Source organism: Acomys minous, assembly GCF_964271855.1.
Source record: "Acomys minous genome assembly, chromosome: 6".
Taxonomy (NCBI): Eukaryota; Metazoa; Chordata; class Mammalia; order Rodentia; family Muridae; genus Acomys; species Acomys minous.
Genome location: NC_140487.1, coordinates 91,009,914 through 91,036,393, shown reverse-complemented (window position 1 = coordinate 91,036,393; position 26,480 = coordinate 91,009,914). Strand labels below are relative to the sequence as shown.

At 37.1% G+C, this 26,480-nt stretch overlaps 1 protein-coding gene across 2 annotated transcripts in view; it reads right to left on the bottom strand.

Annotated features, from left to right (window-relative positions):
• SPATA6 (spermatogenesis associated 6) overlaps positions 1-26,480 on the bottom strand; it is a 103,459-nt gene that overhangs the window by 25,269 nt on the left and 51,710 nt on the right. The window contains exons 9-11 of one of the 2 annotated variants that reach the window (XM_084787077.1): positions 25,043-25,083; positions 14,174-14,358; positions 9,671-9,794 (exon numbers count right to left, since the gene is read on the bottom strand). In XM_084787077.1, the coding sequence (XP_084643203.1) occupies positions 9,671-9,794; positions 14,174-14,358; positions 25,043-25,083 (350 nt within the window). The remainder of the gene's footprint in view (positions 1-9,670; positions 9,795-14,173; positions 14,359-25,042; positions 25,084-26,480) is intronic. The other variant, XM_084787078.1, reaches the window with a different exon arrangement.

The following is a 26,480-nucleotide window of genomic DNA, read 5'->3' as shown; positions in this document are numbered from 1 at the left end:
CTTGTGAGACAGAATCAAACGATCTAAAAATATAATCCAATGTCCAAAAATAAGAAATGATGCTTCTTGGCCATTCGAGATTCCTCTGTTGAGACTTCTCTGTTTAGCTCTGTGACCCATTTATTTTGGAACTCTTCTAGTCATGCTTGCAGACATAAGGGGCTAGAATCCTAAATAGGCCCTGACTGAGCATGCTGATCTGGGTTAGCAACTACCTCACACTTTTACAACATGGATAAGAAAATCAAGAATTCAGAATCAGAAAGCATCTCTCTAACCCAAAATTAAAAATGCTTCAAGATTCAAATTCTCTGACTGTCAACAAAGACTTCACAAATGGGTCAAGATTTTAAAAGTTCTTAAATTATTTTATATAGTACTCTTTAGGTGTTAGGTATATTAGAAGTATGTAAAACAGAAATGAAGTTCATGCTAAGTTCACCTCATCTTTTCCCTGTCCTCTGCTTTTTCTTGTTTCTTCTTTCCCTTTCTCCATATATATGTACATATCTTTATACATATGAAGGTACGACGTATACACACATACATAAACACTATTTTCAACATATGCACATCCAAATTCCTTGTCCCCCCTCCAATAAGTCCTTCTTAGTTACATTTCAAACTAGTATGTGTACATCAAAGGACATACACAATACTGTGAACAATAGAACATGTGCATTAGCCTCAAATAATAAATACACTGGATAAACTGTAGCATCCTTTATGAAAAGTCAATCCTCACACCTTTTGTTGTGCCCATAAATAGCATGTAAATGAATGAACATATCTAGATTGTAGGACATAATTTGCTGAATCAATTTGCAAAGAAAAAAAGGAAGACATGCATGTTACTACACACACAAAGATCAGCTAAAGAAACCAGACATAAAATCAGTATGTAATTTTGAATATTCAAAACCATAGCAAACTAAGCTCAATTCTGACATATATTAGAATACTGTGTTGTCTAGTGAAAAGAAGGCCTGTCAGGCATTACACAGGATAACTGGGGGTTCCAATGATGTTGCAGCTGACATAGATGCTGTTTTACACACGATACACACTTTGTTAGAATTCATTCTCTTACACAAAGGAGTAAAACACATAACAATGAGGTAAAAAAATTTAAAACTACCCAATAGCAGCACTAAAAATCCATGGCAAACACACACAATTAAATGACAAGACAACGTGTTAGCAAGGCACCCTAATTAATAAAGGAGGCTGGTGTCACCACCTGTGAAGGAAAACTTGGTATTGGGGGAGACGTTGCATCCACCTGATGACTTCAAAAGTCTCAGAAGCTCAGTGTACCAACTTAAGCCACCCAAAGCAGATGTTTTCAACTCCTCCAGTGGTGAGCACAGAGTTACAGGAAATTCCACAGAAGCAAGAGACACCTGGGATCTATTAACTCGCAAAACTAATGGTCAGAGTTGCCTTTCTTCATAAAAATCACACAGTAAAATAACACCTGGGAACAGATCCAAATTAAACTGAGAAAAAAAGGAAAGGAAATTAAAATTCTATGCAAATGGGAAGAGAAAGAAAGCACGATATCCCAGAAACTCCACTGTGCATCTTGGGAGAAAAAAAAATATTTAAAAGAAAAAGTATTATCAAGCTATACACTTTATAAAATACACTAAATTATATTGTTTCTTAAAAAGTATTGATAAAAATGTTAAGTAAAGACAAAAATATCTCATCAAATAATTTCAAAACAACAAGCCACACACAGAGAGAAAGAAAACTCACTAGTCAGGCTTGGGAGTGTTAAAAGACAAAATCTGGTCTGTTACAAGTAGGGGAGAAGACAGGTTGGTTGTGGGAAGCAGCTCAAGCAGAATGGCCTTTCAGAAATAAGCTTCATTAGGAGGGAGGGCAACCATGGACACCACGGTCAGTCCTGGAGGCGTGGGAGCATTAAAACTGCCTACATTACTGTATAGACATGATGAAATTTTTTCATTTCATTAATTTCTTCAAATTACATCTCAGTTGTTATCCCATCCCTTGTATCCTCCCATTCCTCCCTCCCTCCTGCTTTCACCCTATTCCCCTCCCCTATGTCTTTTTTTTTTTTTTTTACTTTAAATTATTCCTCTTAATGAAGCTATTTCCAGGTTTTGGTCCTTGTCTTGGTTTGTTGTTGTTTTGTTTACATTCATGGGTGTTTTGCTTGCATACAGTTCTGTGCCCATGCCTGATGCCCTTAGATGCTGTGGACAGAAAGACAGGAGTAATCCTAGTGTAGTAACTTTAATGTAATGCCCCCAAACAAAGAAAATTCTCTTTTATATCCTTTCATAGGGTGATGGGACATTGTACAGAATGTGTTTTAATCTAGGGTAGCCTACATAACAAGGAGAACAGAGGAGCCAGGTACTGGGCAAGACTGGGTAAGCAGGTGCAAGAACGACAGCACAGTAGGGCTTCTTAAGCTTCTGAACCCTCTGAACCCGAGAGATGGGGGAAGGGGCTTTAAAAAATTATTCCTGCATCATCTTCATTCTATGCGATCTGGACAAATAGTAGCCATCATCTTAAAGGGGAAAACTTCAGCAACCATGGCTGATGCCACTGCAAAAGCCCAGCATGTTTTCTTTTCTTTTTTTTTTTTTGAATTTTTTTTTATTAATTTATTCTTGTTACATCTCAATGGTTATCCCATCCCTTGTATCCTCCCATTCTTCCCTCCCTCCCATTTTCCCCTTACTTCCCTCCCCTATGACTGTTCCTGAGGGGGATTACCTCCCCCTCTATATGTTCATAGGGTATCAAGTCTCCTCTTGGTAACCTGCTGTCCTTCCTCTGAGTGCCATCAGGTCTCCCCCTCCAGGGGATATGGTCAAAGGTGAGGCACCAGAGTATGTGAGAAAGTAATATCCCACTCTCCACTCTACTGTGTGTTTTCAAGGAGACTTAAGTCTACGCTGATGGTGGAAGACAAGGAGAAAATAATAATGAATTTGGGCCTTCCCACACAACAAGGCATTCTGTACCTAGGTGGCCATGCGTGTCACTATGGAATCCCTTTTTGGATTTTTCAAAAACAATCTGAGAAAGACATTTCCCCCACATCCAGCAGGAGACAGTCTCTTAGTGACACATATGCCATCCTCCCCAAACAAATGACGTTCTCTGTGTGATAAAAGAGCTTTAAAAAGCCAAATTTTGCATCTTAGTAAAACTTGATAAAATATTTCTGTATGCACTGTGCATGAGTTCAGCTATGAAGCCTGCACCCTCTCCTTGGCATTTGCAGCTCCTCAGCTCTTGGTGCCTACTCTGTTTTTGGCATCTCTGTGCTCTGCAGGGTGCTTGTTTGTTTTTCTTTTCTCTCATCAGGGATGTCTCTCCCTTCTCTGCAAGGCCCTTTATAGGCATTAGCTCCTGTTTTGAAGGCACAGGATTAGCAGACAATTCTGTGGATCTTCTGCTGATTTGCTCTTTACCTTGGCTTTCTCTCTTTTTAAAATTTTGTTTTATATTCTCATAGGTATCAAGTCTCTTCTTCGTAACAGTCACAGGGGAGGGGAGTAAGGAGAAAATGGGAGGGAGGGAGGAATGGGAGGATATAAGGGATGGGATAACAATTGAGATATAATATGAACAAATTAATAAGATATTTTAAAAATGGAAAAAATGTTTTATGTGTATGCATGTTTTGCCTATGTGATGTATTTTTAATATATTTATGTAAGTATGTGTGTGTATGAATGTATGTATGCTATGTGTGTCTGGTGCCTTTACAGGCTAAAAGAGGTGTTGGGTTCCCCTAGAACAGGAGTTATGAATAGTTGTGAGCCATAGTATGGGATGGAAACTGAACCTAGGTCATCCTCCGGGGCAACAAGTAGTCTTAGCCACTGAGCCACTCTCCAGGGTTGGGTTTATCTCTCTTAGCGTCTCCTTCCAGCTTTCTTTGGGCATAGTGGGGAGGGGCACTGGCCCTGAACATATAATCAGAGGCAATGGCAGGACCTGTCCATCTGTGGAACATCACACTTCTTCGCAGTGCTGGACTCTAGAGGGTCTGTGAGTTTATGGAGCACTGGAAGTACCTCCCCCCACCCAGCTGGTTAGGAGGTGCATGATCTTAATCATTAATTAGATGCTTATTACATAGTTATCCTGCTAAGCATGCTACATATACTAAATATATAAACACTTTTAACACCTATGAAAAAAAGTATAGAAATGTATTTGACAAAAGTCTGGTTCCAAACCATGCATAAAATATCACTTAGTTTAGTGCCTGGCCTAACTTTATGGAAAATAAATGAATTCCAACTAAACACAGATTTCTATTTCAAACTGTCAAATCTAAACTACATTATTTCCTGACAAATCACACGTCCTTTCTGATGGATTCCTCCTTCATACTACTTTGGTACGTGTCATTCCAAACTCTTATTCTTAGCCTTAACCAACTTCCCACTCACTGTTACCAAGTTAATCGGCTTACCAAATTAAATAAATAAATAAATAAATAGAAAATGAAACACCTAGTAGGTCGGCATCATGTCTCTATATTCACACTGACTTATTTTTGAGCATGCACATACACACATCTATGGCTCGCATATGTTTAAGCTTGGCAACATCTCTGTGCTTAGGCATTTGAAGATGTACTTAGTAATCATCACTGTAGAAAGCAGTGGTTAAGATCAAGGATGTTACCTGGATGCAGATCTTGGTTAAAAGCATCTCCAGTGGCTATGTACCTTACACATGCCACAACATTTCTGAATGTCAGCTTCCTTGTCTTTGAAATACTACTTAATTTACAAGATTATTGTAAGGAAAAAGTAGACTAATGTGTGCACAGTCCCTAGCCTCTAATAAACGTTACTATTCCTATATGCCAATTTCAGTTTTTCTCTGAGAGAACAATAAGCCATGCATATGCTTTGCATTCATATACTTAATTGCATGCTGTAGCACACTGGGTTTTTTTGTTTTGTTTTGTCTTTTACTGTTTCATATTCATTCAGTGGTTTATTAAAACACTGTGTATGTTCCTTATGGGGACACAGTTACTCAGGGAGGCGGATGCTATATGAATGAACACAGGCAGGAAATGCTAGCTAATTATAAGTTTGTGCTCTGCTGCTGGACTGTATTGAAATTAGTGTCTAGCATAAGCCAACATGAGCATCATCATCAATTAGAGGCAAATACAAACTTAAGTTTTAAAAGTGGAGTGAAAGTCTCCTACTTCTGAACAGGATGGAATAGACTGATTACATTAATTCTTCTGCTATTTTAAATCACCAGAGAGCTGCTCAAACAACTGTAACTGTGTTGACAAGACTCTCCAGAGGAGATAACCCCAAAGTTGTGAGATAATGGGCCACCTGGCTTTTTCCTGCGAGCCTCTATGGATCTTTAGCACAGAACAAATGCCAAGGCCCTATGCTTTGTTCAGCAGGTATATTGCTGGGGGACAGACAAATCAGCAGGGGGTTGGTAATCCCCAATGCTACATAGACAAAAAGTAAAGTTCTAATCATCAAGTTCCAATGATACTCTCTTGGTGCAAAGCTGAGCTTGCTGCCCCTTGCATTGGAACCTGCAGAGTGAGGGAAGGCACTAAAGCAGAAATCCCGGCCAAAGTGAAGGAAGTGTGATCCATGCTGAGCCAGCAAAAATTATTCCCAGAGCCTGGGAGGGGAAGGAAACCTGGAATCACATCAACTCTTGTTAAAATTAAGAGGGCTGAAATAAAACTCTCAAGAATGTTTTACCTTTTAAATTTTGAAATACAGTTATAAATATACAAAAAAGTTACAAACGTGGGACAGAACAACACACAGAAACACTCCTTTTATTGAGGGTCTCTTAATGTGAACATCTGACATAAGCATGGTACAATCAGAAAAAAAAAAAGCTCTCTCATTGGTACAATACATGGCTGCCAACTGTATTTGGACCCAAGTCTTCTCAACAATGCCCTTGTACTGACACAGGTTCAGTACAGAAGACTTAAGTCTCCTGCAATCTGTGACCACTTACTTGCTAATTTGGAGGACTTTGTATTTTATGATTTTGCTTATGAGCCTAGCCTTTAGTGGTTGAGCCATCTATCCAGCCCAGTGTTTGCATGCTTTAAGGACATCACAGAGATGAACCCTTCACATCACAAGACACCAAAGAAAACATGATAATCATTTGGGATGTGGCTTTGGCCTCTACTCCTCCTCCCCACCACGCATGGGTCTTCATATCAAATCCAGGCCCTACCGAAAATATTTTTAACCAGACAAAGTCTAGTTTTCTACCAGTAACTTCGATTAGGCAAATATATAAAATTTATAAGGTCCAACTTAATTTGGTTTTGTCTGCTATAGGTTGTCTCATTTCAATTTAAACTGTCTACATTTTCTTCTATGCTTTCCTTTGAAGGTCTTATAATACATAAGGTCTCTTGGTCTGTTGTGAATTAGGGACTGAGAGAATTTTGTTGTTGTTGTCGCTGCTGGGTTGTTTTGTTTTGCTTTCCTACAGAACCATTTGTTCACAAGACAAAAAATACAAAGTGTTTGTTGGGGAGACAGTTGAGTCGATGAATTGCCTACATTGAAAACCAGAGGACACGAGCTTAACCCTCGCACCAATGTAAGCAATGCCAGGAGTGACTGCATATTTACAATCTCGACACCAGGAAGTAGAGACAGCTCTCCCTGGGATTCTGCTTAATTGACTTTGCACCCTTTCCACTTATCAGCTACAGCGTTTGTGTAAGTCAGTCTGTGGAGTCTCCATTCTACTCACTGGATATGTCTGCTGCTTAGTGAATACTAAAGTGTCCTCAACAGAATCAACTGCTACAGCTGGATGGAGTGGCCTCCAGTTTTTTTATTTTCAGAATAATTTCTATTGGCAGTGGATAGTTGTTGGGAAATAGAGAATCATTTATTAAAAGATGTAGCCATTGGTAGGTTTCCTACACTTCAGTGCTAAGTACAGATAAAAGTGGACTAAGTGGGGATTTTTAAAAACATTTAGGCATAGACACGAGGTGGTAATGACTTGTGTTGGACACATGTGGGAGGAGTTAGAGGGAGACATACGAGACATGATCACATTTCATTGTATACATTGTAGGAAATTCTTTAAATTTTTAATTTTTTTCATTAGGTTATTTATTCACTGCATGCACGTATGCCTGTGAATACATGTGTACAGGGACCTGGTTGTCAGGCTCGGCATCAAGCACCTGTATTTGCTGAGGCATCTCATTGATGCTTGTCTTGATTTTGGAAGCTCCTTTGTTTTTCTATCTGTCTTTTAGAATATGCTTGCCAACATTCGGTTTTTAAAACTATGCTGGGGTTTTGATTAAGACAACATCAAAAGGTAGCTGGCGAGGGGACTCAATAGGTAAAAGCACTTCCTTCTCTCACAAAGGGCCTCAGTTTCTAGTTCCCAAACATTGGCTTTCAAACAACCATAACCACAGTTCTGGGAAATTCAGTGCCTGCTTCTGCTCTTTGTGGGCAGCAGGCACAAACATGACAATCTTACATATAAAACAAAAATATTGTTACAGATAACATCAAACAATCTAGCGACATAGCTCACTGGTGGGGCATTTACCTAACATGTACATGGCTCTGGTTTTCCTTTTCAGCACCAAAAAGAAGTTAAATTATGACATCATGGGATCTAAAGCCCACCAAGGCTTCAAATACGAACCCTCCATCATTCTGCTGGCCTGGCACATTTCTCCTTTTACTATTCTTCTTTCATTCACGTTGGCCCTTCATAGTATGCTAGGACTGTATTTAAACACTTCAATTTTATACTGACGGAAATACTCTGGATTCCAGTTTAAAAGTCTCAATTTCTCACTGCTCATATATAATGAGGAATAGGAAAAATATGAGGCTAAAACAGATAATTGTTATTTTATGAACAATAATAACTTATGTTTTATAGAGAGAAATAAGACACATGATAATAAACATACAAAAAGGTTACACGCCTCAATACTATTAGAAAAGTGATCAGAGAAATAATCTGTCATGTATATATGTTGGAACAATAGGCCAAGTAATAACAGAATAGTTTTAATAATAGAATAATTAAAATGGTAAAAAGAAAGGCAGATTATAAATCTTAAATCTAAACAAATGCTATAATAACCTTCATTAAAAGGCTAGATTTTTATTTTTGTAAAAGAAAACTATTATGACTTGAAAGACACAAACTATGACAAGTAATTATTTAAAATAATGAATGAAATTTAAAAACCTAATACAAAAATATTACACTGTTATGGCTCCAAGTTATCATGAATGCAAATGCATGTTTACCTTATCTCAGAAAACATTATGTCCTACTCTTCCCAACCTGCTCTTCTTTCTTTTGTGCATCCCTCACATTGAAAGGGTGTGTCCCTGTATTTTCAATTGGTAATTCTGTGCCTGAAGTGAGCCAAGGGCTGGCAGGATTTAGAATGTCACTCTATGGCCCATCACTGGTTTTCTAGGTTTTCTACTTGTAAATGCTTGCTCTTCCTCACCTGCCAAAGAACGACCCATAAGAGATGGATATTTTACTCCTGATTGGTTCAAGCTAGTATGTGACTTTTTGTGTAATAAAGAGCTGACAGGCCAGAGCGGGAAGCAGGAAGTAGGGAACTTCTGGGCAGGCAGGATGCAGGCGGACTCAAGGAGAGGCCCAGAAAGGAGGGAGGCAAGAGGAAGGCTGAATGGCGCTGTAAGCAGACAGTGAGAACCACATGGAGAGACAGGATGACAGAGAAGCTGAGGGTAAGTTAGCTATCTGGCTCAGAGACTCCCCCAGCAAACGCCCAACAGTTTTAAATTATATAAAGTCTCTGTGTCTTTACTAATTAAACCACTAACAAGATCTGCAAAAGCCCAGCAATAGAGGTCCTACACACATCCCCTACCACCACAGTCTACCTAGCGAATCAAATGCACCTTCACCAAATGCACAAGTTTCCACATTATGAAAACTTCTATATTGTTATTACAAAGTAAACATTTAGATTTTATAAGATAATAAGGACTAAAAATGCTTATAGTTCCAATGACCAGTGTTAAAACTGTAGTATGTTAAATAATTAGTGATGTTTAGTATGTTAAATGTTTAGTGTTAATTGTTAAATATTTAGTAATTGTTATGACATAATTATGACTACAATGCTTATAGTTCAGATGACTTAGGACCCGAGGATGGCTCAGGCAGTAAAGGCACTTGCTGCCAGCCCTGATGACCTTATTTTAATCCTCAGGACAAATATGGTGCAAATAGAGAACTGACAGATTGATTCAGCCAAGCTTATTCTCTGACCTTCACATATGTCATAAAACACTAACACACACACACACACACACACACACACATACACACACGAGAGAGAGAGAGAGAGAGAGAGAGAGAGAGAGAGAGAGAGAGGGAGGGAGGGAGGGAGAGAGAGAGAATAAATATAATAAAATACATTAAAGTTGTGAACAAAAGACTCTGGCCAAGCAGGAAGTTAGTTATGTTGCTTGTAGAAACCCCACAGATTCCTTCAGAGAACTTGTTTTCCTTCCCCATAACTAAGAATCACAACCTGAAAGCACCTTAGCTGGTTTGGGGAGCCTATTAAAAAGCCTTTAATAAAAAGAAAATTTTAGAAACTAACACATATATGTCTTGCATGCGCATGCGCATGAGCATGAGCATGAGCCTGATGTGATTTTAATACGTCTTTTACCCGGTCATGGATCTCTTCACAGTTTGGAGATGAACACCAATCAGAGTGGAATCTGTGGGCACAAAGGTAAGTAACTGTTAAAGAGAGAAAAACAATAACAATTAAAAAACTTTTCCTAACCTTTATAGGCATAAAATAATTTCTTTGTTTGGCCAAATATGAGGAGAAAGAACTTATATATACACTCATTCTCAACTACAGTATTAATTTTCTACAGTGTCTAAACATAGTCTTAATAATTAATTTTGACATGTATTTGGGAGACTAAACCTACATATCTGATCACTTTAATGATTTTGATACATCTCTCTTTAGCACATATCTATATATAAAGATGTAAAATTTCATATCAGAAAAATAATTCCACGTACCATGTCTTTAAAATTAGTACTTATTCTCAAATAATTTAATATACTCTGAAAATATATGTGGAAAAAACAAGAAGCTACACATACAACTTACCAACTTTATGAATTAAGCAAATTGTATATAGGAAATTAAAATACTTAGAATCTACTCACATTTCCATTCTTTCAGAATAGAAAATAGTCCCTTCTCAACAAAGGTGATGTCATCTCTCTATCCACTATGAGAATTATATTTTTTAAAAGAATGAAATATTTAAATATTGATGAGAAAAGTATGGATTTAATTAGAGTCTGTATTTTGGGATTTAAAATGTCAGAGAAGAAATAAAGTATCTATTTCTCTTCATTCTGCTCTTTAATTCAAAATTGACATTCATATAATTAAGCTATTTTATTTTATTTTATTCAAGTAATCATAAAAATTTCCAAATCCCATTAATAATAATGCATATATTTTAAGCATTGTTGACAATTCCCCTATAAAGAAATTAGAAGTATATGCATAGATTACTTAAATTTGGCCTCTTTTTGTTCTCAGATTGTTCTTACAAAGTTAGAATATTACATTATCATACAAAGTACAGATTATTAAAGAGGTAAATGGCTTTAAGGATCTACTTTAAAGGACATAATCAATAGATTATCAGTTTAATAGATAACCTCAAACTAAATCTCTCACATAGATAAAAGGAAGATTAGCTGCACCTATGCAGGTGGCTTGGTGGAACAATTGCCTCAGCATATGAAACCCAGTGTGGAATTCTGAGGAGATGCAACTGTGCAACTCCAGGCCTTCCCCAATGGCACTATGAATAGGTCCACTAGTCTGTGCTATGGTATAAGAAATGCTTGCCTCACAATAGTTTAATATGATTCACAAAAGAAAAAGAAACACTTGAACAGGATATAAAAGGGTACCAATCCCCTTTTAATTAGATTATGCTAATATTCAAGCCTAATTTTAGTAACATTATAAAGTGTAAAACTAATCTGGATTAATAATATTAATATTTATACTTAGAAATATGCTTTTGAAATACTTATAATCAAAATCGAAACCATTTTGTGGCATGGCAATTTCTGAATGTATTTTTTAAATAGGTGAAAAGAAAAGAATACCTTCACTAAAATAAGAATTCATTGGCTAAAACTGCCAAAGTTTTTTAGTCTGTTTATTTAAAACATGATTAAAAGGTTACCATTTTCAATCTTAGAGAAATCATAATTTTCATGAATACCTATACATATAAACTTCTGTAGCTATGGCTCTGACATACATACAATTACTAGACAAAACTTCCGATGTTTCCTGGAATATACAATATACATTTACATCAGTTTATAACTGTATCAAGACTTCAATGAATTCTGTAAACACCTGCAAATATATTAGTAATGCCCTAGAAACACCAAACCTGAGACTGCAATCCATTTAAAGAGGGCTGCTGAGTCCTGAAAGGAATAAGACGTCTTTGCTCCTAGCAATATGAGTTGAATACTCAGAGTGTGTCCTTCTTTATAAATTAATTGCATCATAATAGAGGTGCTACATTCTCTTGGGGAAAAACTTCTGCTTGCCACAAACAATACATTAATAAAACTTTAACTTATTTTGGTAAGTTCAAACTAGTTCACCATTTATTTTTAAGTATGCCTTACTTTCATCCAGTCAATAGTAAAACAGGCAATGTCAAATATTAAGAACGCTCACGTTATTTTAGCAAAAAGCTTAAGCACATCTATTCAGCAGGAAATACAGTATCCTAACCCTCCCGAAGCCAACTCAGGGATATCAGCAAAGTTTAGGCCAGCCTGGTCGACATAGCAATTTCCAGGTCAGCTGGGGTTACAGAGTGAAACCAGGTCTCATAAAACTAGAGGGGAGGTGGAAGAAAGAGAATGTAAGTAGTAATATTTATTCTTAAGATATTTCTTCCACTGAAATATAATTGAAAAGCTAATTTTAGCTATACTCTATAAAGAATTTACAGTCAAATTGTATACACAGATAAAATAACTCAGGTCCCTTCCCAATTGATACTGTGCTATTCCAGTACATTTAGAATTGGAGAATGTTACAAAATATATTTAAAAAATTAAAAGGACACAAAACAATATTCACAAAGGCATTCTTGAAAATGTATATATATATATATATATATACATGACAAGTATCAGAACAAAACCACAATAACATAACTAAACAGAAGGTTTAGCAGATACATTCACTGTGTTTAAATATCTGAGCAAATGCAGAAATAAAGCCCCTGATAGTGAGATTCAAGTTATCAGACTTCTTCAGAAACCCCCCTTTCAAGAGCTTCTAAGAAACTTCTAAAGTGAAGGTGTGTGTGTGTGTGTGTGTGTAACATATGTGTGTGTGTGTGTGTGTGTGTATGCACGTACCACATGGGAGCTCTCCTTTAACACAATGCATGATTCTAATGAACTAGAAATGGTATCAAACAAAATTTTGTATCTCACTCCACAAATGGTCAAAGTGCAGAAGACAGGTGATGGCAAGGTGCCCAGCTCCAATTGGTACATCTACAACATAACCTTACACTTAAGACTCAGGAACTATGACGGAAGAGCGAGTGAAAAGGTATTAAAGTCAGAGGGCAAGTACACCTACTACAAGATAGTGTATCCAGCAATGAAAGGGATGATGCGCTCATTTAATCTCAACAACATGGTTCCCCAAATAAGACTTCTACAATTACAGTTCTGAGTGACATGCTGAAATGGATGGGAAGACTTTCCCAAGGCTCCAATCCCTAGAAGAAGAGCTACAGGAAGTCCATGGCCACTAGCAGGAGGAAGAATCAGATTTCTCCAGGGATGATACCCTGATAGGTCACACAATCCCAAGTGGTCATCCCTAAGCACATGTATATACAACCAACACAAAATGCATGTAGTAGGGATATATATATATGTACATATATATATACATTCATAAGTGTATAACAATAATGATTATAGAAGAGGTGATAATTTAAGAGCAGGAGAGCAGTTGTAGGGAGGGAGGAGAGGGGAATGATGTAAATATAGCACTAAGCATAAAATTTTCAAAAACCAATTTTAAATTAAATTAACAGTATTCTGTATCTCAGCATCAAGTAGCCAGCATCACAAGCACACTCACATTCTCTCCCTACCCCCTCCCTCAGTCTAAATGCATACAAAGCTTATGACGAAACAGATAAGCCTATCTGCTCAGAACAGGACGTTTTAATACAGCAGCCATAAGCTTGCTCAAAGTAGCTACTTTCAGCTGGACTATTGCTAGAGTCTCTACAGCTAATTAAGCCTTTGTTAATTACGTCTGGTGAATGAACTTAACATGCCTTAAGAATTCAGTGGCTACTTTTTTATGCCACTTGTAAAAATGGAATGTGAGAGACAAGGCATTACAAGAATATTTCTCCAGTTTCAACCTCTCTGTGAAAGTTTTTGAAATAACCTGGATTATTTAATGGGATAAGAATAGTTTTATATAAAATGGTGGATTTTCCCATGCCCACATATAACCAGCCCTCTGACCGGGGATATAAGCATTCCTAGAGTGAGAGCTTAACCCCTCCTGTGATTTAGATTCCCCTGGGTTGCCTGCAGGAGATAAATGAGGCCAGATGCCACCCCACAATGCATGCTTCACCATTGAGACTAATTCAGCGTAGACTATCTATATACGTATGGTAAACCAATTATAGTAAACCACATGGGCCTACTAAAACAACCTATCACACACTCAGTCAGATTCTCATCTTTAAGAAATGACATTAATTAGGAACAGAGAACCATATATGCTTAATAAACTCACTTCCAGTAAATTGTGCCAGGGAGAAATATCAACACAATATATAATATTTTCCTAACAAACAATTTAAGCATTAAAACCAAATTTTAATTTTATAAATAATCAATTCATATGAATGTACTGTTTTCTGCTTCTAGTTCTGAGTATTCAAAGTAGGAAAGGTATAACCTAGGCTGGCCTTGAACTCATGATCTTCCTGATCAAAAACAAAAGATGAGGAAAAACAGAAACTACACTTACCTTTCCCTGAGAGAGGCTCTATTTAGCACAGGGCTTGGACAATGCTTTGGTACTGTTGAGGGTGCTGAATGGACGAGTAAGGTCCTTGCAGAATGCTGGGGTTTGTTACATGTCCTTGGGCTCAAATATTCTTCACACCTCTCAAAGGGATCCTCGAAGTCTCTCCCATGTGGTGACCTGATAACCTGTTTATTTAAAAAAAATGTGTGAATCCATCTGTATACATACATACGTACATACATACATATACACATATACATACTATATAAAATGTGTATAATGTATTTTTACTTATTTCTTTTATTTTTGGAAATTGTAATTATATCATCTTTCTACCTATTTCCTCCCACCAAATGTTCTATAAACCATCTACCTTGATTGCCTTCAAATATATGGCCTCATTTTCATCAATTGCTACATGTATATTTCTAAATACATGAAAACACCTTGCTCAGTCTAGGCTGTTGACCACTGGCTAACCAACTTGTGTGTTTTTCCTTGGTAAAACTATTTCTCCTACTCTGAGCATTATTTGGTTGCCTATAGTTCTGTGTATGGTTGAGGTCTCCTGCTTTCCCCCAATCCACATAAGCATATCTATTGTTGTCCTTGTACAGGACATGTTTAGGTAGTCACAACATGATACAATTTCATTAACTCAGAACATTTTTAGTAGGGCTGGGACAAGTATCTATATTGGTGTATATAAAATAAAGAACACATATGACTAACCCACTGATTGCTTAGTATAGCTATTGTGGAACTTGTCTTCTAGTAGCAGAATTCTACTAAGCAGAAATAGCTTTAAGACATTAAACAGATAACATAATACATAAGTAAAATAAGAAGCATTCCATCAGAGGAAGTAGAACAAGAAATGCTGCCATAGGAAGCAGATGGAAAGGAATTATTTTAAAAGGAGCGGTCAGAAGGGACTTCACAATAAGGAGAACATTAAGATAAGGATCTGACGATATAATGGCCATGTCAGGGAAGCTGCCCAAGTGTCCACTAACGGTTGGATGCTGAATAAAGACAATGTGGTATATAAACATAAGAGTTTTATTAAGACATAAGAACACAAAAGTACATCATTTGAAGATAAGCGGATGCAACGTGAGTTTGTTGAATTCAACAAATCTAATAATGTGTAACACATTAAGGGAAAAACATATACCTAAGTGAAATAGGAGGACCCAGAATACTTGCATCCATTTGGGTTAATTTTGTGAAGAACTAAGGCCCACTTTCATGCCACATGACCGTCTCCTGATTTTTTCAAGGAACTTTTAGCCAGTAAAACAAGGCTGTAAAGTGGTAAACGCCTTCAGTACTTATCACAGAATTCACCATAATAAGGCTCAGTCAGCAATTGGGTACCCTTCTCAAAATAATACGGATTCTTCTCTTTGTGTGAGCATGCAATTCCTTTCTCAAAACAGATGATCCCTTTCCTTCACTGTTCACCTTTTAAAAATATTTATTTATGTATTTATTATGTATAGGGTATTCTGCCTACATGTACACCTGCATACCATAAGAGGGCATCAGATCTCATTATATATGGTTGTGAGCCACCATGTGGTTGCTGGGGATTGAACTCATGACCTTTGGAAGAACAGTCATTACTCTTAACTGCTGAGCCATCTCTCCAAACCCTACTATTCACCTCTTATGACTTGCTAAGTGGCTAGCCTCAGTGTTTATTAACCCTAAGCTTTTATATACAAACTTTACCAGTTAGATTTGCATATTGAAAGTCTTCCATTAAAATGTTCATGACTCCAAACCCTACAAATATCAACTCATAACCTTTGATTTCAGAGACACTATGGCCAAGGTGGTGGCCTCTCTTTCTGCATTATACCCTAAAAAGTTTCTCTTGAGATCAATAGAGCATATAGACTGGGACAGACAGCTGGTGAATTAGCTATTGACAACCCTGGCACACTAAAGTCTACAATGCAAAGATCTTAGATCCAGAGAAAACTCTCAATGCAGTAACAGCCCTTCCCTCTAAGATACTCTAAGATCCCTTCAGCCTCCCTTCTCAGGAGTCTCTCTAGCTGTTATGGTGAAATAACTCTTGTAGTGGGTTTGTTAAACTAAGTTCAAAGCTAAGTTCAGTTTTCTAGGATACTAGACCCTCTTAGTGATATTTTCATGTGTTCATTAGACTTGAAAACTGTGGTAAGGAATTGCTAATAGTTCTACACTGTATCTATCTGGTATTTTCATCTAAGTTTTTGGAGCGTTTCATCTAAGTGAACAACTATAAATTGCTAAATTCACCTTTGAGCCAGGCCCAAGGAATTAGAGCTTTGGTTGCTCTCTTTGCAGTAGCGCCTTAGGATACTTCTCAGATTATGGCTTCTAGGTTTGTGTTTTGGAATCTGCTGTTTGTTAGCTTGCTTGCTTCAGAGGTGACCTGCCTCCTGAATAGTTCACCTCTGACCTTTTAGAATCATAGATTCAAGTCCTAAGTTTGAAAAACCAATAATCTGAATGAATCCCCAAATAGTTAGTCAACACTGATAAACTTTCCTGCACTTGTTTCAGTTTGGTACACGCTCCTTCCAACCAGATTTAAATGCTTCATATGTAATAAGGTGTTCATGCTGTGGGCTATTTACTTAACAATAATCTCCAAATTGTCTGCTCATTTTAAATGATATAATTTCACCAATGATTCATTAGACTCACAGACCCCAAGGTCTTCAAGATGCTGTACCAACTCTTGATCATGTCAAATCCTTTAGCTTTTAACTGTTATATTCTCTTACATGCTGTGTAAATGCCCATGTAATAAAGGATTAATCCTCAGAAAGGCTTCACCAGAAGTTGGTAGAACCATTAAGGGCGGCATCTACTAGGTGGTTTTAGGAGACTGTAGAATCCAGTGCACCTCTCTCATGCACCCCGGCTCCTGAGGGAAGTTGGTTTGCTTTGCCACATGCTTTCACCATGATATGGCCCCTCATCAAAGCACAGGGCCAATGAACTGTAAACTAGAGCTAAAACTCTGAGTCAGAACCTTTTATAAAAATAAGTAATTACCTCAGGTCTCTGTTACCATAATCAAAGATGGAGCTTTGAGAGAGGGTTCAGATGTTACAGCACCTGTTGTTCTTACAGAGGACTCAACTTTGGTTCCTAGCACCCGCATGGTGGTTTACAAAAATCCTTAATTCAAATTACATGCTATCTTATGCCCTCTTCTGACCTTCATGAGCACAAAGCATACAAATGATATACATGCAGGTAAAACACATCAAATAAAATAAAATCTAAAAAATGTTTATACAAATGGAAAGGTGGTGAGCAGAATCCTTGATATTTATTATGGTCCGAATACACACGGAATCTGTGAATATGCACATTACTATGAAATACCAACAAGAGTGGAGGCGACTTCTACTTTCGTTACATTTTTATTTCCATCGTGGTAATTTCAGTCACAAAAGCCTTGTCAAAGAGCAGGAGAGAAATTCACATCTAGAATACGATAGAAGCCACTAGGCACCTATCACAACTCATCTTGTCCTGCTCCAGAGTAGAGATGGTGCTAAGAAGCAATCTTTGCATCAAGGGACAAACTGTGGTCAGTTCTTGGCAACCAAACATAGACAAGTGCCCATTCCAAGAGCAGGCTCGTAGGAAACGGAGCCTGCTCCACAGCCGCAAAAGGCCTGTGAAGCTGCAGAGTAAGGAGTGCCACAAATGGACTGATGAATAGAATGGGACAGAAGTTCAGAAGCATTTCCTATTTGTTAACTGATTACATTTTAAATCTCTACTATATTTAGCTTCTGAAGTTAGAACCTTATTTGTATAACAAATAGCATTACCCTGAGCAACCCAGAAGTTGATATTTTAATATACTGGCCTTAACATAAAGCTAAATATTCATTTATGTATTCCTTGGGAGCAGGCAGCAAGGGAACAGATATTTGGGGTTAGAAAAGTTAAGATTCATATAAACGGCAGCAATAGAATTAATAAAACTCTTGCCTGCAATAGGTTGAAAAATAGACCAAATAACTTCTAAGCTTATTCTCTAAGGAAACAGCGGGGAAAGAAATATGAGTTGGGCTGGCTTTTATCTGCATTTAGCAGAGTCTCTCAAAAAGTAATGAGCATATATGCAATCAATTTGTGTCCATCAACAGGGGAAAATTGGGAAAATTTGATAAATATAATGGAATATTATGTGACCTTTAAAAAGGAAATCCTGCTATTTGCAGTAAAATGCATGATTCCAAAGTCATTGTACTAAGTAAGCCAGACTCAGAAAGACGACTGACTAGGACCCCACTTACCTGAAGAATCTGAGAAACTCAGAAAGAGAATGTAAGTGGAGACTGTTAAGGGTCACAGTGGGGAAACCTTTGGTCAAAAGGGACAGAGTTCCAAGTAGAGAAGATGAAAGAAATACAGAGATCTATTGCACAGCACTGTGACTACAGTTAAATATATGTACATAATATGTGAAAAGTGCTAAGACATTAAACATTATCAAGAACAATGTACATATATATATGTAAAGCATCAAGTTCCATACAGAAAATATATAAACTTTGTCGTTTATATCTTATAAACCTAGGGGTGATGGGGAGAAAGTGATGTTCTCAGGAAAAATTATTTTAAGAACAGAAATTAAAAGACAGGCATAAAAATGAAAAAAACCACAAATGGTATAAGGTTAAGACAAAAAAAATCCTTTAAGCATTAAAACGAAAACAAAACATTAAGGCTTTTCTTAACCAGAGGAACTAAAAGAAAGGCCAGATTAAGAGGTTGCTCTACAGGAAAAGACCTTCTAAAGGTAACACTGGCACTCAGAAGACTCATAAATGGGACCTCGTGAAAAGGAAAAGCGTCTGTATGGCAAAGGACACTGTCATTTGGAAAGGGTGACTACAGAATAGTTAAAAGGGGATTTTTAATAGCTACACATCTGAAAGAGTGATAATATTGAATATAGATAATGAACTAAAAAGAAATAGCTAAACATGAGGAAACAACCCAATTAAAAATGGGGAAGAAACTATTGCACTAACCAAGGACAATACAAGTAGTAAACACCAAACCCCTACTCTGATCTAGCCAACGGACAGGACATCCTCCACAGTTATGTGGAGAGCAGGGACTAATTCTGACATGAGCTCTGGTGCCCCATATTTGACGACCTCCCCTTGGAGGGGAGCCCTGGTGCCACTCAAAGGAATAGGCAGACTACCAAGATGAGACTTGTTAGCCTGCGACCGTAGAGTGGGGGAGGAGATCTCCCTCGGACATGGACCTAAGGGAGGGTAACAGGGTGGGGGTGTGAGAGTAGGAGGAACAGAAGAAGATGAGTGATGGGAGGACAATTGAGTTGTAATCTGAATAAATTAATTTTAAAAATAAAAAACCAAAAATAAATTAATTAATTAAAATGAGGAAGACGCCAGCCTGGTCGACAAAGTGAGTCCAGGACAGCCAAGGCTACAGAGAGACCCTGTCTCGAAAAACCAAAAAAAACAAAAAAACAAAAAACAAAAACAAAAAAAATAAAATAAAATGAGGAAGACATCTAAACAGAATTCTCCAAAGAGGAAACACAAATGGTTAAAAAGCACTTAGAGAAAGGGTTAACATCCTTAGTCATCAGGAAAATGCAAATCAAAACTACTTTGAGATTTCACCTTATACTAGCCAGGATGAGCAAATCAATAAGACAAATGACAGCTCATGCTGGTGAGAATGTAGAGTAAGGAATGTAGAACGGCAAACTTGGGCAGCCGCTATTAAAATCAGTGAGCAAGTTCTACAGTTAGACGGGAACTGATCCACCTCAAGATCCAGCTTTACTTCTCCTGGGCATAGACCGAAAAGACACTTCACTCTACCACAGAGACTCTTGCTCAACCAAGTCCACTGCTACTCCATTCATGATAACCAGAAACTGAAAACCGCCAAACACTTGTCAAAGGATGAGTGGATAAAGAAATCATGGTACATGGGAGGATATAAGGGACAGGACAACAATTGAGTTGTAATCTGAATAAATCAATAAAACAAAAAAATTTTAAAAAGAAATCATGGTACACTTACACAACAAAATACTCATCAGCCATTAAAATAGAAAATCGTAAAATTTGTAGGTAAATGGGTGGAACTAGAAAAAATCGCCCTGGATGAGGTAACTCAGAAAGACAATTATGGTATGTATTCACTTGTATGTGGATGTTAGCTGTTAAGTCATTGGTAAGCAACATATACTCTATTATACCCATAGAGGACACATATAGAGTGAAATGGATCCTCCTAAGAGAGGGAAAGAGATAAGATCAGCTGTTCCTAACCTCCTAATACTATGAGCCTTTAATACAGTTTCTTATATTGTAGTGACTCCCAACCATAAAACTATTTGGTTGCTACATTATAAGACTAATTTTGCTCCTGTTAGGAACTGTAATGTAAATATCTGATATGCAGGCTATCTGAATGTAACTCCAAAGGAGGTAAAAGGCCCACAGGTTGAGAACCACCGGAATAAATAGTTATAGATGGCCAGGGGGTGGAGCTTAGAATTGGAGGATCAAATGGGAAGGAGTGGGATGGAAAAAAAGGCACGAGAAAGGGAATATAGACAGAAATCACTAAAATTAAGGGTCACTTTAAGAGGTCATATGGAAACAATAAAGTAAAAGTAAAATATATACATGCATTAAGGTGATCTAAATGAAACCACAAACACCAGGGAATATAGAGCCCCAAGTGGACACCTCTCATAACCAAAAGAAGCCTCCAGTACTGGGAATAGGTTACATCTAATTGATTTTTGGCCAAAGAGGTCCTATGGGAACCCTCAAACAATCCAAGCCATTGACAAGGCTATTTGTTGCTCTTCACAAACTGACAGTAAGGCTATATATCTGAAAACTATCTATACAGTGCAGAGAGGTCAAGTTGTTGCCTACCTGGAGTATTCACCCCTATGGACTAGGTTCATGGTTAAAAAAGGTACTTATTATGCTACCAGAAGAGAAAGGCAAAGACCAACTCAGCCAGAATCCCTTCAATCTACAATGGTGACCTGTAGCAAGATAATCTGGTGCAACAGCGGCACAGAGCTTGTCAGAGTATCCAATAACTGATTTCAATTATAGCCCACTCCAAGAGATGGATCTCATACACAATAACACATGGGTAGCCAAGTATCTGAGTCTAGATAAGTCAAGTACTGGGGGAAAAACAGATAATACTGTTCAGCCAAGGAATGTAGCAATAAAATGATTCCTAATGACATTCTGTTGTCCTCATAGAGCAGTGCCTTGGTCAGCCATCATCAGAAAAGCTTCCTCCTGCAGCAGGTGAGAACAGACACAACAATTCACAGCCAGACATTATGCAGAAAGTAAGAGGACCTTGGAACATTCAGCACTAAATGGGATGTCTCCATCAAATCTCTCTCCTCAGGGCTCATGGAACTCTGCAGAAGAAGAGGAGAAAGTCTAGGAGCAAGAAGTGATAGAGGACACCAAGAAATCAAGGTCTTTTAGACGCAGCAGAGCTGGAGCACACATGAAGTCACAGAGACTGGGGCAGCATGCAGAGGGCCTGTATGAGGCTGCACCAGAGGGAGCTACAGGATGAAAAGGACAAGTGGATACATGTCCCCATCCCTAACCCTGATGCTATCTCCAATTGATAACCACTGACAAACAAAAGTTTAGTTTTCTCCAAGGGAGAAACAAACCACTCTTATGGGTCAGTTGCATATCCAGTAGATGGCCAATGCAAAGCAAACTCAGTGATAACTTTGGAGGTTCTTTCTCTCATAATGTTGAGTCAGGACATTTTTCTTTCTTTCTTTCTTTTTTTAATTGAAATGCTTCTCAATGTCAGATTAATGACTTCCTATTTACTTTATATAAAGAGATATAATAACTCCTTAGTTCTGAAACTCTCAGAAGTCATTTACCCCAAATACTTCCAGAATAATGGTAAGGATGAGAGGCAGCATTCACTTGAGTCAAACAGTAAAAGGAAGAAGAGATGACATGGTGGAATGTTTGGGGGGGGTGTCTGTGTGTGTGTGTGTATACATGTGTACATGAATGTGCACACATGTGTTTTGAAACTTGGAAGAATCAAACAAGACAGCTTAATTACAAGATATTTAACACATGTTTTAGGGAAAAAAAAACATTATTACACTACCACTAGTTTACAAAGTAAAATATGCCCAGCGGGTGGTGGTGCACACCTGCAATCCCAGCACTTCGGAGACAGAGGCAAAGGGATCTCTGTGACTTCGAGGTCAGCCTGGTCTACAGCAGCCAAGGCTATACTGAGAAACCCTGCCTCAAAAAAATAAAAGAAAAAAAACAATAAAAATCATGGTATATGGTTTTAAAGAAACAAATTGTATACATGTATACCTATGATTCAGTACACTTTAAAATAATGTTTTAAAAAACTCACTGGGTTTTGTGTAAATGCCAGACTCTAGGTCCTGACAATTAATTAACTATATGCTGTCACCTTTTTAATATTCTTTGAGGTTCCTGAAAGCCATGTGTGATATGAAATCAATCTTTACTGTTTCAAATTATCCTAGTCTTTACAGAACATGTGTCAGCTCAGCATATGCCAAGCCAGTTCCCTACATACCTGTAATAATATCACAGTAAATACAATGTCCCTTGAAGATGCCATCCCCCATGAGAACCAATGTATTAAATGAGTACCTACTACACACAAGACATGTGCAACTGCACATGAGAAGAAAGAAGACACTGGCTCAGGATGGAGTAAACAGTAAAACATAAATTAGAATAAGTGAATAAGGATGAAAAAGCTGATTATTATGCATCAACATTAAAGAAAATCGAATTTGTTCAAAAGAGTAGATCAAGACTGAAATTCTAGAAACTGTCCAAAAGGAGACAGAAGGCATACCAGGTCAGGGGCAGTCTCAGGGATAAAAAGGTATATCCTTTAGCACACACCACATTCAAATTCATCAATAATTTCTCTTTTTTGCATGAACACTGTACCTACTCCAGCATCCCCTCGTGTTGCTCTGCTGCTGCAGACTCTCATCTCTCTCTTCCTATACGTATCTGGAGCCTCAAGAAAGTGCCCTTTTCTTTTCTTTGTTTTGTTTTCCTTTTTTATTATTTTCCTTTTTCAAAATATACATTTATATTATTACCCATAAATACAATAAACTACATACAGCAAGATGAACCATGAAAACAATCAGGAATTATAAAAACGTTACATTCATGTTTTGGCCATTTGAATTTGGCAACCTTGGAGAAAACAGCTTTCCTATCTTGGTGAGCTTAAAATTCTGAATGTAAATCAACATCGTATCTTATCTTTATCAACTTAAAACATCTATCTAGACCTAAATGTATCAACTCCTAAACAACTAAGCTTAATTGTAGCACTAAACTATCTGGCCTTCATCCCCATCAGAGACTTGAGAAGGAATAAAACTCAATTACTTGAGTAAACCAGAAGTGCAGGTTAGCAGCTTCCAAAATGAAAAATGATAGAGACAGTTCGCTCCTTTTCTATAAACTTTCTGGAACACCCCAAGCTTCAGAGTTTTTTCTTGTTGAATACTTCATTTTTCTACTACCTGAGTATTTATCCACAAACTACTATTTGCCCATAAAAAATAATCTTTTACTATTTCCATAGTTGATGTGATAGGTGCATTTCCATGAAAAAATTCATCCTGGATTCAGAAATAATCTGTGAATTTACTCACCACTCACCATCTCCAAGGAAAGCCCTAACATAAAGAATCTAACAAAGGGCAGGAGGTTAAAGATGCTTTAAAGCATAGTTCTTAGTAGAACACTCTGAGAAGAGAGTCTTCACACCTATGTATGTCAACTTACAGCCAGATAGTGGCATGCAAATTTTATCCTTTTTTTCCATATTTGGATGTTTTAACAATCTATTAACACAATTTCGTATATTATATATTATGCATATATGTTATATATCAATATACTAGGCAGTAGCAATTATTAAGAAGCAAAATCAATAACATACTCAACAGCCTGAGAGTTATTGATTAGTAAAAGATGACAGATGAAACACATATAATCAAACTATGGAACATATTTAAAGGAAATTAATGAAGAAAATTTGCCTTTAGAATAACCAAGGAAGCCTCCCTATTTCATGTAGGATATTAGATATGATATTATCTCACCTGTGTGTACATGTAAGTATGTGTAGACACACATATGTGTATGTGTACATATATATAATTTATCACATATAATACATTAAAACACTCATATTATGGACAAATGTATTTAATGCATTACATATATGCATTAAACACACATTCATATTACACAAATCAGTGTTTGTGTTGGTACCCCAGATGCATCACATACACACACACTAATACATTTAAAATCAACACTTTTTCCAAATGGATAATGAAGCCTACAGCATATCTGTAGGAAGACATTCATGAAGGTCTATTGTATCCTTGGCAGCTACCAAAACCATGACATTCCATGCTGTGACAACTACTGCTTTCACATTATTTTAAAAAATGAAAATGATAATTTGTCCGAATTTATATAGCAGAAATATATTTTTTAAATATTTATTTATTATTTATATAGTGCTGTGCCTACATGTACTTCTACATGCCAGAAGAGGGCATTAGATCACATTATAGATTGTTGTGAGTCACCATGTGGTTGCTGGGAATTGAACTCAGGACCTCTGGAAGAGTAGTCAGTGCTCTTAACCTCTGAGCTATCTCTCCAGCCCAGCAGAAATATACTTATGCTGGTTGAAAACCAAGTAAGTTGCTATAACAGAATTGGTTTACCATACCTTGTAATCCTTGGATCTGCAGCAGTCAACGTGATGATGATCTGAAAAAGATCGTACAGAACAAAGGATCAATATGTAACATCAGATAGGCAAGGAATTGGTTTCACCTTTGATTTTTACTATCATCAGCATTTCTCAATCCCAAGTCATTCAGCAGGATATCAAAAACACTTTAAAATCCTTCAGCAGAGTTACAGTGCTAAAATGGCAACCTAACAAGTTAAATTTTGTCAGTTCTTCAACAGCTCTGTGATTTCACAATTGCTATCTCCATTACAGTAGGAAGTATCATCATGCAGAGAAATAAGAATAATTTGTTTGGTAAACCATTAGAGTCTGAAAAAAATACGTGATTTCAGTCACTAACCCAGTTTATCATATGATATCTGTGGTAGGGTGTAGGGAGCCTGCACATTTTGGTAGGGAGTGGCCGTCACTTAACACCTCAGGCTCCAACACTGACTCTATGGTCCCAAAATCAATCTCCTTAAACTTTTAGGGATATAGGAACTCTGTACTGTTCCTACTTTTGTATGTAAAGACATCAAAATACAAAAATCTACAAGGAAAAATGTGATTCCTATTGACGTCCTCAAAGTATTTCCACACTGGAAGCTGACAGCTTCAGTCGGGCCATTAGGGACAATAACCATTTTGCTGGCCACTGTCAAGTGACCAGGCATGTAGCATTGCAAGTAAATCTACCCAACACATCTACCTAGAAGTTACTTCTGTTTACCTCAGTCATACAGCCCATTTTCTATGTCACATAGGGAAACAAAGTGCAACAGTTGTATTTTATTATCACATAATCTACTATTCTATATATAAGGAAAAATACCTTATAAAAATTCAAGCTGAGCATCGTGGCATACATCACAGCACTTGAGAGGCAGAGGCAGGAGAAACTGTGAGTTTGAGATCAGCTTGGTATACAGAGCAGGTTCTAGGATAGCCAGAGCTATTTATAGAGACCCTGTCTAAAGAAATAGAGATGGTGGGGGCAGTAAGGAAAAGAAAAAGGGAAATTTTTTCAAGAAACTATAAATATACTAAGTCTTCCATCAAATATTCTGATGGAAAATAAAGATATTCAAATTTAACCAAAATTAATTTTCTTTATTGGTGCTTAAACAAACAAAAAATCCTCTGTAAAAAAAAAAAAAGAGCCTATCATTTTCTCATTTAAAAAGAAGGTATACACTGTAGCTAGAAACAGAAGGTATCCAAGCTTACTACACGATATGATTCAATTTTTCTTCCTCATATAATTTCCTTCCACTATGACTTTCTCAGTGTGTAATAAATTAACATTAAAGGTTGCCAGTAAATACTTACTAAGCTGCTGGCCACTATCTAATGATATTAATATTCAAATATACTTCACTGTACAATGTCATCTAAGCATCTTCAAAAAGTAAAACAAAAATCAAACAAA